This window comes from Squalius cephalus, assembly GCF_949319135.1.
Source record: "Squalius cephalus genome assembly, chromosome: 24".
Taxonomy (NCBI): domain Eukaryota; kingdom Metazoa; phylum Chordata; class Actinopteri; order Cypriniformes; family Leuciscidae; genus Squalius; species Squalius cephalus.
In genome coordinates, this window is record NC_137145.1 from 16,004,074 (window position 1) to 16,021,454 (window position 17,381).

The following is a 17,381-nucleotide window of genomic DNA, read 5'->3' on the forward strand; positions in this document are numbered from 1 at the left end:
CTCTTCTGCAGAAAATTACGAGATTGAAAAATATTAAGAATTCAAACAAATTTACACAGCAAGAAGAAAAGAGCTGTCTATGAAAGAGGAGAGCTAAAAGAAAAAATCTAAATCTGTCACGGTTCTGTTCAGTTAGTTTCATTTTCATGGAATTTGGGTTTGTTTTTTCTCAGTCACATGATCTCCTTTGTCTTAGTTTCCAATCAATCATTAGTTTCCATGGACACAGATTAATGGTTCTGTGGTTATTAGAATTTGAATGAATGGTTTAATCTAATTCATTCATTTATTTAATCTAATTCTAAGTAATTGATTGACACATACTTGGGAACTAGGTCAATTTAGAATTATAGGAACAAACACAATGAAACAAAAAATAATCCTGACAATTATAAATAAATACTAATATAATAATAATAAAACTAATATAATAATAAAAACAATAATAACAATAATACAATTATAGATACATTAATAAATAAACGACTTATAGTACTACTACTAACAATAACATATGTACAATTAGTATAAATAATTACAGTATATAGAACTATTTATATAATACTATACTATAATATTATTTAAATTATTTAAATGATGCTACTACAGATAATAATAATAATAATAATAATAATTATTATTATTATTATTATTATTATAACAACAACATAAAATTATAATTTGAATAAAACATTTAAATAAATAAATGTATGTATATTTTTAATCCAAAACTAACTATAGAATAATACTTTATCCCCCAGTTTCACAGACAAGGCTTAAGCCTAGTCCCAGACTAAAATGCATTTTTAAACTGTTTTAACTGAAAGCAGCTTGCACTGAAATATCTTAAAATATGCCAGTGCCATTGTTTTGTTTCAAGATGCACACCAGTAATGTTTTTTTCTAAGGTATGTTTATCCAATTTTAACTAAGGCCTAATCCTGGCTTAATCTAAGCCTTGTCCGTGAAACCAGGGGCCAGTTAAATAAACATAGCCATTATGTTAAAGGGGTGGTTGATTGCGATTTCACTTTTTTCATTTTAAATAGTGTGTACTGTTGCTGCTGGTGTATGAACAGTATCTGCAAAGTTGCTGCGCTGAAAGTTCAACGTAAGCAGAGATATCTTCTTTTAAAAATCAGGAAGTTTAATGCCTACAAAAACGACTCGAATGGGACTACAACGAGATACTTCCCGGGTTCTCTTACGAGAGGTCTCTCGTATTGCGTAAGGTTAGCTTACGCATCGGGAAAGTCTTCTTTCTTCGAGATCTGAAGCCAAAAAATTATCCTTAATTTTGTATACATTGTCAACGCAGTGCAGCAGCCGACAGACCTAGGCAGGCTGTATAAGCGTGCTCATTGGCTGCTCGGCGGCAACTGCTTAAGCCTATCGGTGAGCGCTCTGAACGCGGCAACCAATGAGGGCGCTTCGCGCCCTCCGCACCCTTCTAACCGTCAGAATGGGTGTGGCCAGCGTGTATATATTCAGCGCTCATAGGCTAAAATTCTGATTTTCTTGTCTTCAGCGACGCTCTTCGCATCGCTGGATCTTGAGAGCCGCCGCCGTTGAAACCAGCGACCAGCAAGCTTAGGACAGCGCCTGAAGAAGCCGGCCGTCTTCGCCGCCTTCAGCCATCCGTGCCTGCTACGCTATCCGGCGACATATCCTTTACATTATTACTGTTTCTGTGTGTACTCTAAAAGAGCACGAGGCGTTTTTACAAAAGTTTTTACGCGGCGTTTTTTGCGGCTCGTGCCGCGCCCCGCTCAGCAACGGAGACCGCCACTTCTCTGCGCTCTCCGCCTGGGCCGCGGGCACGCCGCCACCGCACTCTCCGAGTGCGAAGAGCTTTCAATGTCGACCCTGCGGGCTCGACTTGAAGCTTTCGACCAAGCTGTCGCTCCGCCTGTCCCTGCCGGGCCGCGCAATAAGAAGCGCCGCTCGCAGCGACCACCGGAGACTGTTGTGACTGAGGAGCTCGCCGGAACCTCTCCCTCGAGCTCTCTCTCGCCCTCTCCCTCCCGGCCGCTCAACCGCCGGCTCTGCCCGCGCCGCCGCTGCGTCAGGAGATGAGGCGAATGTGATAGATACCCGTACTCTCCCTCTGTTCGAGCCGTGCAACTACGCCGCTCACAAGGGATGGCAGAAGCGGACGGTCTCGGAGCGAGTTTCCTCTCCCTCTGTTCGAGCCGCGCAAACTGAGCCGCTCACAAGGGATGGCAGGAGCGGACGGTCTCGGAGCGAGTTTCCTCTCCCTCTGTTCGAGCCGCGCAAACTGCGCCGCTCACAAGGGATGGCAGGAGCGGACGGTCTTGGAGCTCTCTTTACGTTACAAGAAAGCTACTCCGTCCTCGCGCGTCACTCACCGGTGAAAGGGGAACAGAGTGTTTTCGTCCCGCCGTGGCCTGGACTATAACCTCCATTCTCACACATTTCTCAGTCCCCTCTTAAGTTCAGGCGACTGGAATTGTTACTATTGCAGTATACGAGCCTGTTATAAATACACGCTCGCCTGCTAACCGAGTACTAATGTATTCTCCCCTGTGGCTCAGTGGCGGAATCCTAGACTGTCAAGCTAGAGACCGGGGTTCGATCCCCGCTCTCGCGGCAGTTAAAGTTTATGCTGTTCGCTTCTCCGAGCTCGCGGCCAGTTTTTCTTACATACAGAAAACAAGCCCGCTCTCTCCCTCGTTGGGCCGCGCAGATTGCGCCGTTCAAGGGATGACAAAGCGGACGGTCACGAGCAGCGTTCAGCGTGCGCGCCTCACTCGCCGGCGAAAAGAGAAGAGAGTGTGTTAGTCTCGCTACGGCTGGACAACCGCCAATCCTCACACATTTCTCAGTCCCCTCTTAAGTTCAGGCGACTGGAAATATTACTATTGCAGTAAACGAGCCTGTTTTAAACACACGCACGCCTGCAAACAAACGCCGACGCGACACATGAGGTCGCTTTTTATATGCTCGCGCTAACTGAAAGCTTATGTGTTTTCCCCTGTGGCTCAGTGGCAGAATCATACGCTTTCATGCGAGAGATCCGCGTTCGATCCCAGCTCTCGGGGAAGCTAAAAATTTATGCTGCTTGCTTCTCCGAGCTCGCGGCCAGTCTTTCTTACTTACAGAAAGCGAACCCGCCTCTCGCACCACACCTTCTCAGGGTGCTCGAGTATTTTTGAGCGTCTAAACACGAGAGAAGAAAAGACGGTTAAATCCCGCAGCCCTGCGGCTGGACCACCGTCGAAGCTTAACGCTGTCAGTCCCCGTTGCCACGGCTACTGCAGCTGTTTACCCCGCAGTCAACGAGCCGGTATCTACCCGCTCGCCTGCGCGCATCCGCCGTTCTCACGGCAACCCAGAAAAATTTCAAAAGAGCATATGTCTGGTTGCACGGCTGACGCCGTATGTGTTTCTAGTACAGTGAATGTGCCCACGTTCTGTGCTCACCCCTGTACACAAGCACTATACATCCCGTGTCTCTCACAGAGCCCACTCTCATGAAGCAGGCAAAAGCCGCTTTAGTGTTAAAAGTAGGTCACGTGTCCACTTCTCCGTGCCCACACCTACTCACTGCCCGCTCTGTCACACGGCCTCGCACGACCGGTCATGTTTTAAATGTAAGTCCTGTGCCCGCCCTCGAGCGCTCACACATACTAACTACATTTTCGCCCCGACGCCGACATCGCGCGTCGCGCCTCACACTATATGTTCCCCGTCCAAAGCCACCGGGACACTGTGTGTAAAACGGCCAGCTATCGCTACGTGCGATCCGCCGTATCTAACCACCAAGAGCGCGCGCGCCGCGCCCGCCCCTGAATGTAAGTCCTGTGCCCGCCCTCGAGCGCTCACACATACTAACGAACATTTTCGCCCCCGACGCCGCCATCGCGCGTCGCGCCTCACACTTTATGTTCCCCGTCTAAAGCCACCGGGACACTGTGTGTAAAACGGCCAGCTATCGCTGCGTGCGATCCGCCGTATCTAAGCACCAAGAGCGCGCGCGCCGCGCCCGCCCCTCCGTTTCGAGCTCTCGAGCCCGCGATGCGCGGCGATCGGAGCCCGGAGGCCATTCTGCCCCTGGCTGCACACGCAAAAGCGTGGGAAACTATTCCAGGCGCATCAGAACGGGTGCTAAGCACAGTAAAACAGGGCTATACTCTGCAGTTCGCTCGCCGCCCTCCGCGCTTTCAAGCGCGTATCGAGACCAGAGTGAATGGGGAAGTAGCACATCTACTTCGAGCAGAAATAGCTACACTTCTGTGCAAAAGGGCTATAGAACCGGTTTCCCCTTCCATGAGCGAGTCGGGCTTTTACAGCCGTTATTTCCTCGTTCCCAAGAAGGACGGAGCTCTCAGACCAATTTTGGATCTGAGACGTTTGAACAAGGCTCTTATGAGAAGACCGTTCAAAATGCTCACAACCAGACAAATTCTCGCGCAAATTCGCCCGAGGGACTGGTTTATATCTCTCGATCTAAAAGACGCGTGCTTTTCAGATCCTGATAATACCCCGTCACAGGCCATTCTTGAGATTCGCCTTCGACGGTCAGGTATACCAGTACACGGCTCTGTTCGAGGGCAAACCGGCTTTTGGCCTGTGGTCAGACCGGGAAAAATGCCTCCACATAAACTGTTTGGAGATGATAGCGGTCGAGAACGCGCTCAGGCGCTTCCTCCCATTCATACGGGATCACCATGTGCTAGTCCGCTCGGACAACACGTCCGTGGTATCCTATGTGAACCGACAGGGCGGTGTCAGATCCAGGAATCTGTGCAGGCTGACAGAACGCCTTCTCGTGTGGGCTTACCGCTCGCTGCGCTCGCTGAGAGCCGCGCACGTGCCGGGCCACCTGAATGTCGGTCCAGACAGACTGTCCAGGGACAACATTCCCCCGGGAGAATGGTCTCTGCACCCCCAGACAGTCCAGTTTCTCTGGCGCCTATTCGGCAGAGCGGAAATCGACCTCTTTGCGTCGAAAGACAATGCTCAATGCCCGAAGTTTTATTCGAAGAGCGAGGACGCGCTGTCCCAGACATGGCCCAGCCTCCCGCTGTATGCTTTTCCTCCGATCTCCCTGTTGCCACAGGTCATTTCGAGGATCAGAGAAACGCACCACTCAGTGCTGCTTATAGCCCCGCGATGGGAAAACCAAACTTGGTACCCAGAGCTAGTGAGGCTGTCGCACTCACCCCCATGGCCGATCCCGGTGAGAAAGGATCTCCTCTCCCAAGCCGGTGGATCGATCTGGCATCCCCATCCAGAGCGCTGGTCGCTGCATGCATGGGTGATCAACGGATACCCGTTGACCTGTCAGAAGGGGTCGTGAACACGATCACACAGTCGAGAGCCCCCTCCACGAGACGGCTCTACGCGTCTAAATGGTCGGTGTTTTCTAAATGGTGCGCTACTAAAAACTTGGATCCGCGCGCATGCGGGGTCCCGCGGGTGCTCTCCTTCTTACAAGAGCTGTTGGAAAAGGGCAGATCCCCTTCCACGCTCAAAGTATATGTGGCCGCTATTGCAGCGTTCGCTGAGACGACGCGCGGCCGGGCAATGGGAAGGAATGAGCTCATTATCCGCTTCCTCAGAGGAGCTAGACGGATGAATCCCCCGCGGCCCCCCTCGGTTCCCTCGTGGGATCTGTCCTTGGTCCTAGCGGCCCTAGAGGCTTTTCCCTTTGAACCGCTTGAATCCGCGGATCTAAAGTATCTGTCGCTTAAAACCGTTTTTCTGATAGCTCTGTCTTCAGTCAAACGAGTGGGTGATTTGCACGCGCTATCTGTTAGCCCTGCATGTCTTGAGTTCGGGCCGAATGACTCGAAAGTCATTCTCAGACCGAGACACGGTTACATCCCCAAAGCGATTGGAACCCCGTTTAGGGCACAAGTTATGTCCCTCTCGGCTCTGCCAGCATCCGACAGTGGGGACAGTGATAACCTCCTATGCCCTCCGGGCGCTGAGAGTTTACATCACGCGCTCCGCCGCTTTCAGGCGTTCAGAGCAGCTCTTTGTTTCCTTCGGCGGACGCACCAAGGGTCTTGCCGCCTCGAAACAGAGCTTGTCCAGGTGGATAGTGGACGCGATAGCAGCAGCTTATGCTTCCAGACACCTGCAGTGCCCTCTGGGCATCAGAGCCCACTCCACTAGAGGCATGGCCTCGTCGTGGGCCTGGTCCAGCGGAATTTCTAATCACGATATTTGTATGGCGGCGGGCTGGGCCTCCCCATCAACATTCGTGAGGTTTTATAACCTGGAAGTTCCTGCCCTACAGGCAAAAAGACTGTCAGCATAAGTGACATGTATGCTCTGCCCATTTCTCGTGTGCAGACTACGTTCATATGCTGGCGCTATTCTGGTACTATACTCAGGGTGAAGTGTTTGACTCAGACCGGCTGATCCGCTCTGTTTCCTATTTCCCGTTACGCGCTGTTGTCGGTGCTGGCCCGCGCTGCTGGCCGCCCGTATTATTCTCTGTCGCGCGGGAATTTTTCCCTTCATGTGAGACCGACTATGTCGTTTTTCTCCTACCCTTATGAGTGCTTATGTACTGTATGGGCTCGCTCTGCCGGCCCTACTGTTTGTACTGTTATATGTTTATAGACCGGCCGCGCCGCTCTATTTCATATGCTGCATGAAGTGCCTGTACTGCGCTGGCCCGTCTCTCCGACCGGCCACATTTCCCAGCAGAGTGTTTTCCCCGGTTTCCCTGGGATTCATGGGCTGGATGCTCGGCGCACACGGCGTTGACAAAGGGTTCCCGATGCGTAAGCTAACCTTACGCAATACGAGAGACCTCTCGTAAGAGAACGTACTCGGTTACTAATGTAACCTCGGTTCTCTCTAGAAGAGGGAACGAGTATTGCGTAACCTGCCGTGTCGCGCCACGAGCTTTTGCGCTTCAGACTGCGAAAACCAGAATTTTAGCCTATGAGCGCTGAATATATACACGCTGGCCACACCCATTCTGACGGTTAGAAGGGTGCGGAGGGCGCGAAGCGCCCTCATTGGTTGCCGCGTTCAGAGCGCTCACCGATAGGCTTAAGCAGTTGCCGCCGAGCAGCCAATGAGCACGCTTATACAGCCTGCCTAGGTCTGTCGGCTGCTGCACTGCGTTGACAATGTATACAAAATTAAGGATAATTTTTTGGCTTCAGATCTCGAAGAAAGAAGACTTTCCCGATGCGTAAGCTAACCTTACGCAATACTCGTTCCCTCTTCTAGAGAGAACCGAGGTTACATTAGTAACCGAGTACGTTTTATACGTAACTAACCCACATCAACCCTCCCTCCGGAATATGCAAAAAAGGGGGCATGGTCATATTTCTGCGGCTTTGTCGAAGAGGAAGAGTTATAGTGGAGAGCTGTAGCTATGCCGTCGAAAGTGTGTTATTTTCACCCAGCTGCCAGGTCTTCTGTGTTCGGGCTTCATACGGACGCTGTAGTTTGTCAACAATGGCTAAAATTTATGTTTGATTATGTTCCTGAAAATTACAATCGTAATTTAGCTCTCTGTGCTGCGCATTTTACGGAAGACAGCTTCCAGAATCTCCACGAATTCAATGCCGGATTCAACAAGAAACTGTTACTAAAACATAAAGCAGTTCCAACTTTAAAACCAGAGGCAGCAGTTGTTGGGCCACAACCTGTAAGTAAGACTTAATTTTAAATGTATTTAATTTCAGACGTAATGTTTTAGTTTTATCAAGGACGTAAACAAATGCCAGCGCTGGCTTTAGTAGCCACTTAGTTCGTGTGTCTATGACAAACGCGTACAAACATTTTGGACCTGAATTTGTAATTATGTACTAATTTTGTAAATGTATTTTCCATGTATACTTTATGACGTAATTTTTCGATTTGATCAAGAACGTAAACCAACGCTGTTAAAGTAGCCAGTTAGTTCGATGCTATTTTGTGTGTATAAGACAAACGTGTATAAAGTTAAAAAAATTATATGTAATCGATAAAACAATAACTTTAAAAAAACGGTATTACTCAGTCATGTATATTAAATGTTTAATCAGGAGAAAATCGTATCTCAAAAGCTAACAAGCAGCAGTAGCATTTTCAAGTAACAGAGTATCGAAATTCTTATATAATAATAGTAGAATAGAATAATAATAGAAAAAAATACCATTCAGAAACGTTTTGTAAGAGCCGTGTTTGCGGAGGTTCTGCTTGACTCTCTTTATTGCTGCTTTCTGGGTCTGATTCTGGCTCAAACTGATATGGCAGTATTGACACCATTATTTACATTTGACCGGAGCACATGCAACTTTCGCCCGTAAAGGTAATGGGCGTGAAGTTTCCGCACAACGTGCACTACGCAGTTTAGCCAATTACAACACACCGGCCCAACTAACCAATCTGAGCCCATTGCCTGTTTCTGAGGGAGTGGTTTCATAGAATCAGGAAGTCAACCGGTCGTTCAAATGACAGAGGAGAAAACGGCTTACAATAAAGGTGAAATTTATGAAAAATAAGGCTTTAAAAAAAAAAAAAACCCGAAGACATGTTATATTGCACCCCATAAACACAATCATGCAAGGAAAAAAAGCAGTAAACCACCCCTTTAAGACAGTGTCTTAAATTCTAGTACCCACTAGGAGTGAAGCGGGTCGCACACCGGACGCGCAGCTCAGCGCCGCGCCACGCAGCGCCACGTTTTTTAAATTCGAACACATTATTCTCTATGAGAGTACACACTGGCGGCGCCTTTCAGCGTCTAGCGGGTCGCACACCGGACGCGCAGCTCAGCGCCGCGCCGCGCCACGTCTAGGACAACGGTCACCTGAAAATCCGATAACATCAGCAATTTTCTGATTTCTGTAAATAAATCTAAAACTAAATGTATATTGCAGCACAGGGTTAAGTCCATATATACATTAACTACGATTTGAGACACATAAATGTAAATTTAATATAAAACTATTTAAATGGCGCTCTGTGGCGCAGCAGGATTTTGAACACGGTCCTGAGCCGTTGCTGGGCGCCGCGGACAGACGCCGAAAGGCGCCGCCGGTGTGTGTACTCTCATAGAGAATAATGTGTTCGAATTTAAAAAACGTGGCGCTGCGTGGCGCGGCGCTGAGCTGCGCGTCCGGTGTGCGACCCGCTTCTGTCCGCGGCGCCCAGCAACGGCTCAGGACCGTGTTCAAAATCCTGCCGCGCCACAGAGCGCCATTTAAATAGTTTTATATTAAATTTACATTTATGTGTCTCAAATCGTAGTTAATGTACATATGGACTTAACCCTGTGCTGCAATATACATTTAGTTTTATATTTATTTACAGAAATCGGAAAATTGCTGATGTTATCGGATTTTCAGTTGACAGTTGTCCTAGACGTGGCGCGGCGCTGAGCTGCGCGTCCGGTGTGCGACCCGCTTTAGTCAGGGGCAGTCAGTCTTACTTTTCGGTCTCAAATTAGGCCAATCTATGTTTTTATGTAACTGATTTAAAAAAGCTATGAACAGTCTTAAATCATTTTTTTTTTTATGTCTAACTGGTAAGACTAGTCTTAGAGGTGTATGCAACCGGCCCCAGCAGGCCTATATTATGTAAAAAAAAAAAAAAAAAAAAAGCTGCAAAAAAAAGGACATTGACACATTAAAGGATCCATGACAGGAAGAAGAAATAAAAAGGGGGGAAAGAAAGAGAGAGAGTATATCACAGCGATCAAATCCCTCAGCTTCCACTTGAACTTTACTTAACGTGCACGGGGACCTTCTGCGGCAAATAATTCTGATAGAGTCATATCATGTGTCAACTGGAGAGAGACAGATCATAGGCTAGCAGTGCAGAAAGTGGGAAACGCTCGCACAAAGAACCGTGACAGCTCAGACTCCATAATTAAACGAAGAAAGTGAAGATGACGAGACACTTTGTCTCTCTTACGGCCCCTGTCACCTCCGTCATGAGCCTTATCGTGCCACCCCATGCACTGAATACAGACACAACGATAAGGGACGTCCACTGTTCTCTCCCTGCACATATATTAAGATAATCCTAAATTATTCACTGCTCACTGTACCCCTAGAAGTTATGGGAAAGCTTTGAAAAGGGCATTAAGCGAACAGATCCCGATGTTTGTCGGTGGAATGGATATCCCGAGTGAAAGTAAATTACGGTGGCCATGTGTGAAGTTACTATAGATTCACTCACTGTGTGGTGCAAAATTCTGCAGTTGTATGCATGAGGTTTTTTGAGAGATATATGAAGCTGACTTCAAGCCACTGGTTGACTGACAGGTAAAAGGTGTCAGACCGTATCTTTCGAAGGTTAGATCAATATGGGAGCAATAACATGGCAACATACAAGGGAGATGGATTTCTTCAAGGCCAGAAGGACTGCTGCTGTCGAGGTGCAGGTTAAAAGCTAAAAAAAAAATTCTTACAGCCAGTAGCAAATGCTACAAATCCAGAGATTGAAAAAGTTACAGAAGCACAAGTAGAATTTTACATTTTCTATTGCCAGGATATTGATACTGTATGTGGTTGCTAAGGTGTTCTTCTGAGTAGTTTTGCTAAGTGTGTTGCTAGGCGGCTGTCAAGTAGTTTTAAGTATTGAACTGAGAATTTCAATTGAGGATATTTATATAACTCATGTTTAACTAAAAAGCAAAGACTGTCAAGACAAACATTTAATGTTGGTTTGACAATGCAATGTTAAAAAACCCCACAAAAAACATTGAAGTTCGAAGGTTTATGCTCTACTGATCAAAATTTGGGGTCAGGAAGATTTCTTTTTATTGTTTTTGTCTCTTCTGCTCACCAAGTCTGCATTTATTTGATCTAAAATACAGTAAAATTGTGAAATATTATTCCCAATTTAAATAACCGTTATCTATTTGAATATATTTTAAAATGTAACTCATTCATATGATGGCAAAGCTGAATTGGTGCTCAAGAAACAGATCTTATTATCAATTTGACATTATCAATGCTAAAAAAAATTCTGCTTCATATTTTTGTGGATAAGTTTTTTAAGGTTCCTTTGATGAATAGAATGTTAAAAATAATGTATTTGAGAAATAAAACATTTTTTTATAGAATTTATAGATTTTTATGATACAATCGTTTTTTTTTTGTTAACAATGTAAACATCTTTACAGCTACTTTTGATCAATTTAATTCATCCTTGCTGATTAAGAAAATTTATTTATTTCAATTTAAAAAAAAAAAAACTTACTGACCTCAAACTTTTGAACATGTAGGTCTTATGTCTCTGCAGAGCAAGTCTATGGACTTTTTTGGCTGTTCAGTTGAAAATCGATAAGAATCGACCATTGAGAAAAGAAACAACATACTTCTCCTTGAAAATTCATACAATTTCAGGTCTCATTCATGTCAAATTGTCAATAGCTCAAATGGTGCAAAAAGTCCAAGTCCAAATCCTGTATGAATGAGCAGCAGAAATAATGTTTGCCTTAGCAAGCACCACTAAATATCCTATTTTACCACTTTACAAAATGCTGATACATACAAGTCGTCATATTTTGCATTCAATTGTAAGAGTCACAAGAGTGCATTAAGACAACAAAAGCAGCAAGATCAAAAACATCAGGCCATGACCATGCGGATTCCCCACTGAGACCTTCTGAATAGGACGGAGTCAGATTTGTCAATTAAAGTAAGCATACCATTTTAATTTTTGATTAGGCAGTCTGGCCTTAAATAACCACACAAAAAGCGTGTACGCACACACACACTTCCCTTTTAAGATTCCACTAAGCCAATAATCTGATCTGACGTGTAGTGATGTTTGAAGTCAAGTTTCTCTTTGGTTACTATAGCGTGAGGCCAAAGATCCTGGTGAGCTGCAATGGGATTTAAATAGTTTGCATGAAAAGCCCTCCAAATGAACCCATAAATAAGAAATGGACTTCTTTTTAGCTCTCCATCTCTTTCATGTGTAACAAGCTGCAAGGTGGAGATTAGATGGTCTTTGAGTTCAGTGTCAATTTGAAGTCAAAGAGAGAAGCTCTTGCCTTCACTGTTAAAGATAATGTGACTTGTATGCGGCCCTAGCAGAGCCAGGACTAAAAGATGAGACTCAATCTGGATTATGGTCTGAGAATAAAACAAACAAACAAACAAACACATGGACATGTAGAGCTCAAACAGTACAATGTGTGTTCTGAGAACGACAGGCATTTTTCAATCCATGTAAGGAGAGGAATATTTAATGTACTGTATGTGATAAATGAAGTGTGACTTCATGAGAAATTGCATTTTCAGCCAGCTATAATTAACCTAATTCAAAGCTACCTGTTATGATTGAATTACCTCTCAAAACAACAGGTAATTAATTGTACGCTTCTAACTTCCTTCACACATCTAATTGGCTCTGTAGGATACTATGATCAGTCAAGTGTATCTGGAAACCAAATTCAGTTGAATATAAAAACTTCAAGCCCCCCCCCCAAAGTGAGTCACATCAATTTCTAAATCCGAGTTGGTTGTTGTTGTTTTTTTTCTCAAATGTTAATGTCTTCCAGGGGTTGTTTATACGTGAGAAGTGAATACAGTTTTTCTTTCATTGCATCATCACGGAAAAAAAAGTAAAAAATAGTTAAGCAGTTTAGTTTGTGTCACTTCATACTTCTAAAGAGTTCACCCAGGGTCCCTTCTTCTGGTTTTTATGGCAATTTTATCATCCACCAGGTAACCATCTTAAGTCCAGTCAAATGTCATAGCACACTCACTTAAATCCGGAAGTATAAGCAATAATAATCAAGCGTAGCGTCAGTTCTGGCAGGTCACATTAGTCAAACTTGCATCAGCTGACTCTCAGCTGATCCACGTCTACCTATAGGAATATGACGCCTATCACTGTATACTGTACATATATAAGCTCATTCAGTATTATCAGCAGCTATCGCATTTCTCAGGAGCTAATTACCCTCCTCCATCCCCAGCTCCTCCTCTCGTCACTCAGGATTTGGCATTCTGATTCCCCTTGAATCAGAATAAATTCTCGATTATGTTGTACTTTAAAATCTTGAATTAATTATATCTGCTATACATTCATGTTGGTTCTGTTCTGTTTACCCTAAGGTTTTTTTTATTGCTGCTCTCCCTGCTCTCATCCATGCTAGGCTGCATGGATGCGCAGGGAGTTCTTGCCCGGAATGGAACCATACCGCCAATCCAAACTGTATGCTAATTGTCAATCGTATTCGACGATATTGGTGCTGACAGAAATAGCGTTTGCCTTGGCAAGTACAACTGAATATGCTAATTTTATACCTTTATACAAAAAAATATGCTTATACATACAAAAAGTTACTTTCTGCATTATGTTTGTGATAGTCACAGGAGGGGCATTCAGACAACAAAACAACAAGATCAAGACTCTTTTGCATCACAAAGGCTGCAACCTTGTGATTTCCCTGTTAAGAATGCTGGGTAAGACCTCTGCCAACATAACACTCCAAACTTCTGTCTTAATAACCTGGAGCCAACTTTAGCTGGGTGCTTTTAAATATACAGTCTGTGTGTCTGGCTGCTTTTGTTTAGTGTGCAATTTGCTTGCCGTCTGCATCTTCCTGTCTTAATTAGGTGGAATAGGGGTCTGTCTAATAGGAGGAATAACTTCCTCTCTATTCCAGTAGGAGAAAACTTTTACTTCACCACAAATCAAATAACACACACTGGCCCAAAAATGTGTTTGGATACTTATGACACCCTTAAAATGCACATATGCCTTTGTAGTAAATACCAAAATATCACATAAAGTGGCATTTATTTTAAGGAAAGACTGCAAAGCACACTTCAAGCCAAATATTTCACAAAAACATGTTTGTTTGGACACTTTCAGGTCAATAGTTAATATTCACTTCAGCTTCAAGTTCATGTAATGCAAATTGTTTTCAAGTTTAGTCACATTTACATCAATGATACACAGAAATAAGAGCTCCTAAATTGGGTTTCCCACAAGGTCTTTTATCAAATCAATCTCTATGTTCTAACTACAAAAGTTCTTGCTAGTGAGCCAGCAGGAACAGAACTTGATGTTTGTAAAACAAAAGGACAACTGCAAGAGCAGTCAAATTAACAAGAGATATCCGAAACAAACAGAAGAGCGGAAAAGCACATTTTGTTCCCTGTTTCTGAGTTCTCAAACTACCCTGTTCCATTGGAAAAGACTGAAGAGGCACTTGAAACAGTGAGTAAATAAATAAATACAGGCCCACGCTTCCCGCCCACAAATGAAACTCTTTCACTGCGCAAAGAAAATGGCACCCCTTTCAAATTCAATTAAAGCCTCTTCAGGCATATTGCCTTCCTGTGTGCTTCTCAGGCCTTGTCTGGCAGCCTCCGCGCTGTCAGGCTAATGCTTCTCTGATCTCCTGCTGAAATTTCTATTAATCAGGACTGGTGTTTTCCTGCTTCTTCCACATACACCAGTGACAGGATGATTCGTTCTTGTTTTTATTTAACCTCCTTTTAACTTGAAACGTTCATTTTTTTTTCTTTTTGTTTTTTTCACGCTAACCCCAAATGATAGCAGATTTATATTCGTGGATTATTTGCTCTGCTGGCATGTTGGGAATAAGAAATGAGCTGTTTAAGAGAGAAAATATTGTAGTGTTATTGTACTTCTGAAAACATACTTTATCAGGGCACCACGATCACCACCAGATCATAATGTTCCTCCCACCTCCAAAATCCCAATTAAGCTCATGTATGCACATGCACAGCCTAAATAACAGCAACCTGCAATGATGGTTGTAATAACAAACAGCAGAGGCAGACATGCATAACGATTTCTGATCAGTTCTCTAGTTCCTAGGAGAGGAGCCAAAGTCAATGAGAGAGAACTACTAATCAGAGGAGGAACAGTGCTAACATCAATGTCCAATAGCACAATGATCCGGAGAGAAAGAGGGCAGAGAGGAATGGACGTGCACCATAACCATCTCCATGAACCAACGGATGTTAATCTGCAACGCCTGAAGAAGCTTTCACGATTCAAACAGCGACCTCAGAAGCAGGCTGGAATATTTACAGAGCTGTGCCAGCGTGTCGGCTGGTGCAGGAGATGATGTAGCCGCAGCATGCTAATTAACAGCGTTAGTGGGGAGAGAGATCAATGTGTTTGTGTGGATGGATTTGAGCAAAACTGAGCATTGATTTGAGAAGGAGTGCAGTCTAGTCTTACACCTGCACAGCCAGGACAAACTCGCTCTGTTCAACCAAGTGCTTCTTTACGCAGTTTACACTAGTTCATAATTCAGTTACTAAAAAGAAAATACAATGTTCTGCTTTTCGTCTACTCACTAGAACAGAGGGAAATCAGTTTGGGAGTCACATTTTATTGGGGCAAATTATAAAAAGCATTTCAATTTGATTTATTAAAGAAAAGTGTGAGTCACACCAATTTCTAACTCTGAGGTGTTTTTTTTAATGTTAATGTCTTACAGGGGTTGTTTACAAGAGGGAAAAGAATATAGGTTTTCTTTCATTGCATCATCATGGAAAAAATGTCAACCATAGTTAAGCGGTTTAGTTTATGTAACGTCATGTATATCCACAGTGAGCACAGCATATATAACGATGAGCACACAAAATCCTGGGCCTTCCAAAAAGAGCAAACTTTTGATGTTATGGAAACAATTTCCACTTAAAATGCAGGTATGTCCTCTTCCATGTTCACAAAATGTTTTTTTTTCCCTAGCTCTGGCCTTTCTCTCACTTTGAGTTAAGAGGAATTTTCGAGGATGAGGAGCTTTAGGCTTGACATGTCGGATTGATTCTTTTGCTTGAACAATTTGTTCTCGCTCAACGCGGGCTAAATGACTGCCTCGCCATCGATCTGATGGCAATGCTGTTTGTGTTTGGCCTTGACTGTTTCAAGTGTCAGGCATATTTTCCTTTTTTTCCTTTTTGAATGTGCTCTACCACTCGCCTTTGTGTGCAATTATACCGAAGTGCCTTTACCTACTATTTGCAGATGGAGAGATTCAAAAATGGTGACCTTTGGACATATTACTGTTTTTAGTACTGTTGCACAGACATGGATGAGCAGACAAAGTGAAATGCTTTTATGTGTTTGATAGAAGAGGAGTGCGCTTGTAATGAAAGACATCTTTACTCATCTAGACAGCAATCTTTTACAGCCTCAGGCCCGGCACAACTGAGCATAGTTTCTTTTCCTGTGTTGTGATGTGTGTACAGACTTACTTTGCATTCTTTTAGGCCACTATTCTGATAGCACCACCGACATGGTCTGTCTATGGTGGTCTTGTTGAGAAATGTATTCATATTGTGCAACATTCCTCTGTATGTCTAAATATTAAAATCACTCCTGGTACTGTGAAATGCACAACATGCCAGTGCTGCATACCTAAACAAACACTGAGACATGCAATGTTTGTTTTTACACTGGTTATAGTCAGGTAAACAACATAGCAGCATTATGTCACTGTTCATTTCTCAAGTCTGTGGAAACACGCAGACATTTCGCGCCAGGCTCCAGTTCGCCTGGCCAAGAACTGGCTCTGGCTTCAGAACGTAACACATTCTGGTGAACAAGAGTATGAGATAGTATATTATTTTATAAAGTGATAAGCACAGAAATGTATAAATATCCAGCTTTTTATTTGAAATGCTAATTGCAATGACACCAATATTTGGAACTAACCATTTGAAATCCATTCCGTAAAATTCTTATGAGGAAGATTAAAAAAATATATGATCAGCACAAACGCTTAGACTAACTCAATATGCCTAACCACTACAAAACTTGTTTATGCCTGCCAAGAACGGCAACAAACCCACTTCCTCTTCCTCAGTGGAGGCATATTATAGCAAAGCATCAAGTATCTAGCAAAACTGGTTTCCAAGGAGACTCACCAATAAAGTTGAGGTAGCCCTCCCCTCCAAGACTGTGAGTGAGGAGACGGATGAGTTTATGCAGCTGGATGCCACGGTCTATAACGGGCGTCATGGCAATAAGAGCACTCATGTTGGTGTACATCTCTTTGTCCATCAGCCAAAACGCCAGTGACTTGTCCCCAACCAACGCCTAACAACAAGCATAGAGATGTGAGCATATGCAACCTTGTATAACGTAAAGAAAACATTGTAGTTACACCAAAGTGTTTTTGAATGGTGACCAGCAAAACTGTTGATCATCATTGTCCGTCTGGTGCAGCTGGTTGAGAAAGGAAGGTTCTGCTAAATCTTTTATAAAATTGACAAATTACTAACCTGGTCATGGCTCTCAGCATAAGTGACAGATGCCTCCCCTCTCCTTCTATTGGTCAGAGTGTAGACAATGTTCCCCAAATCCCAGTCCTCATCCCAAACATCCTTCAGGACCTTTGATAAAAAATTAAGCAAACAAAAAGGGACACAAAGTTCACTAACAAGTCCTAT

The 17,381-nt window shown here is 44.1% G+C and overlaps 1 protein-coding gene across 1 annotated transcript in view; it reads right to left on the minus strand.

Moving 5' to 3' along the window:
- gbe1a (glucan (1,4-alpha-), branching enzyme 1a) overlaps positions 1-17,381 on the minus strand; it is a 140,865-nt gene that overhangs the window by 33,590 nt on the left and 89,894 nt on the right. The window contains exons 11-12 of the mRNA XM_079861623.1: positions 17,214-17,324; positions 16,857-17,028 (exon numbers count right to left, since the gene is read on the minus strand). Coding sequence (XP_079717749.1) covers positions 16,857-17,028; positions 17,214-17,324 — 283 coding nt within the window. The remainder of the gene's footprint in view (positions 1-16,856; positions 17,029-17,213; positions 17,325-17,381) is intronic.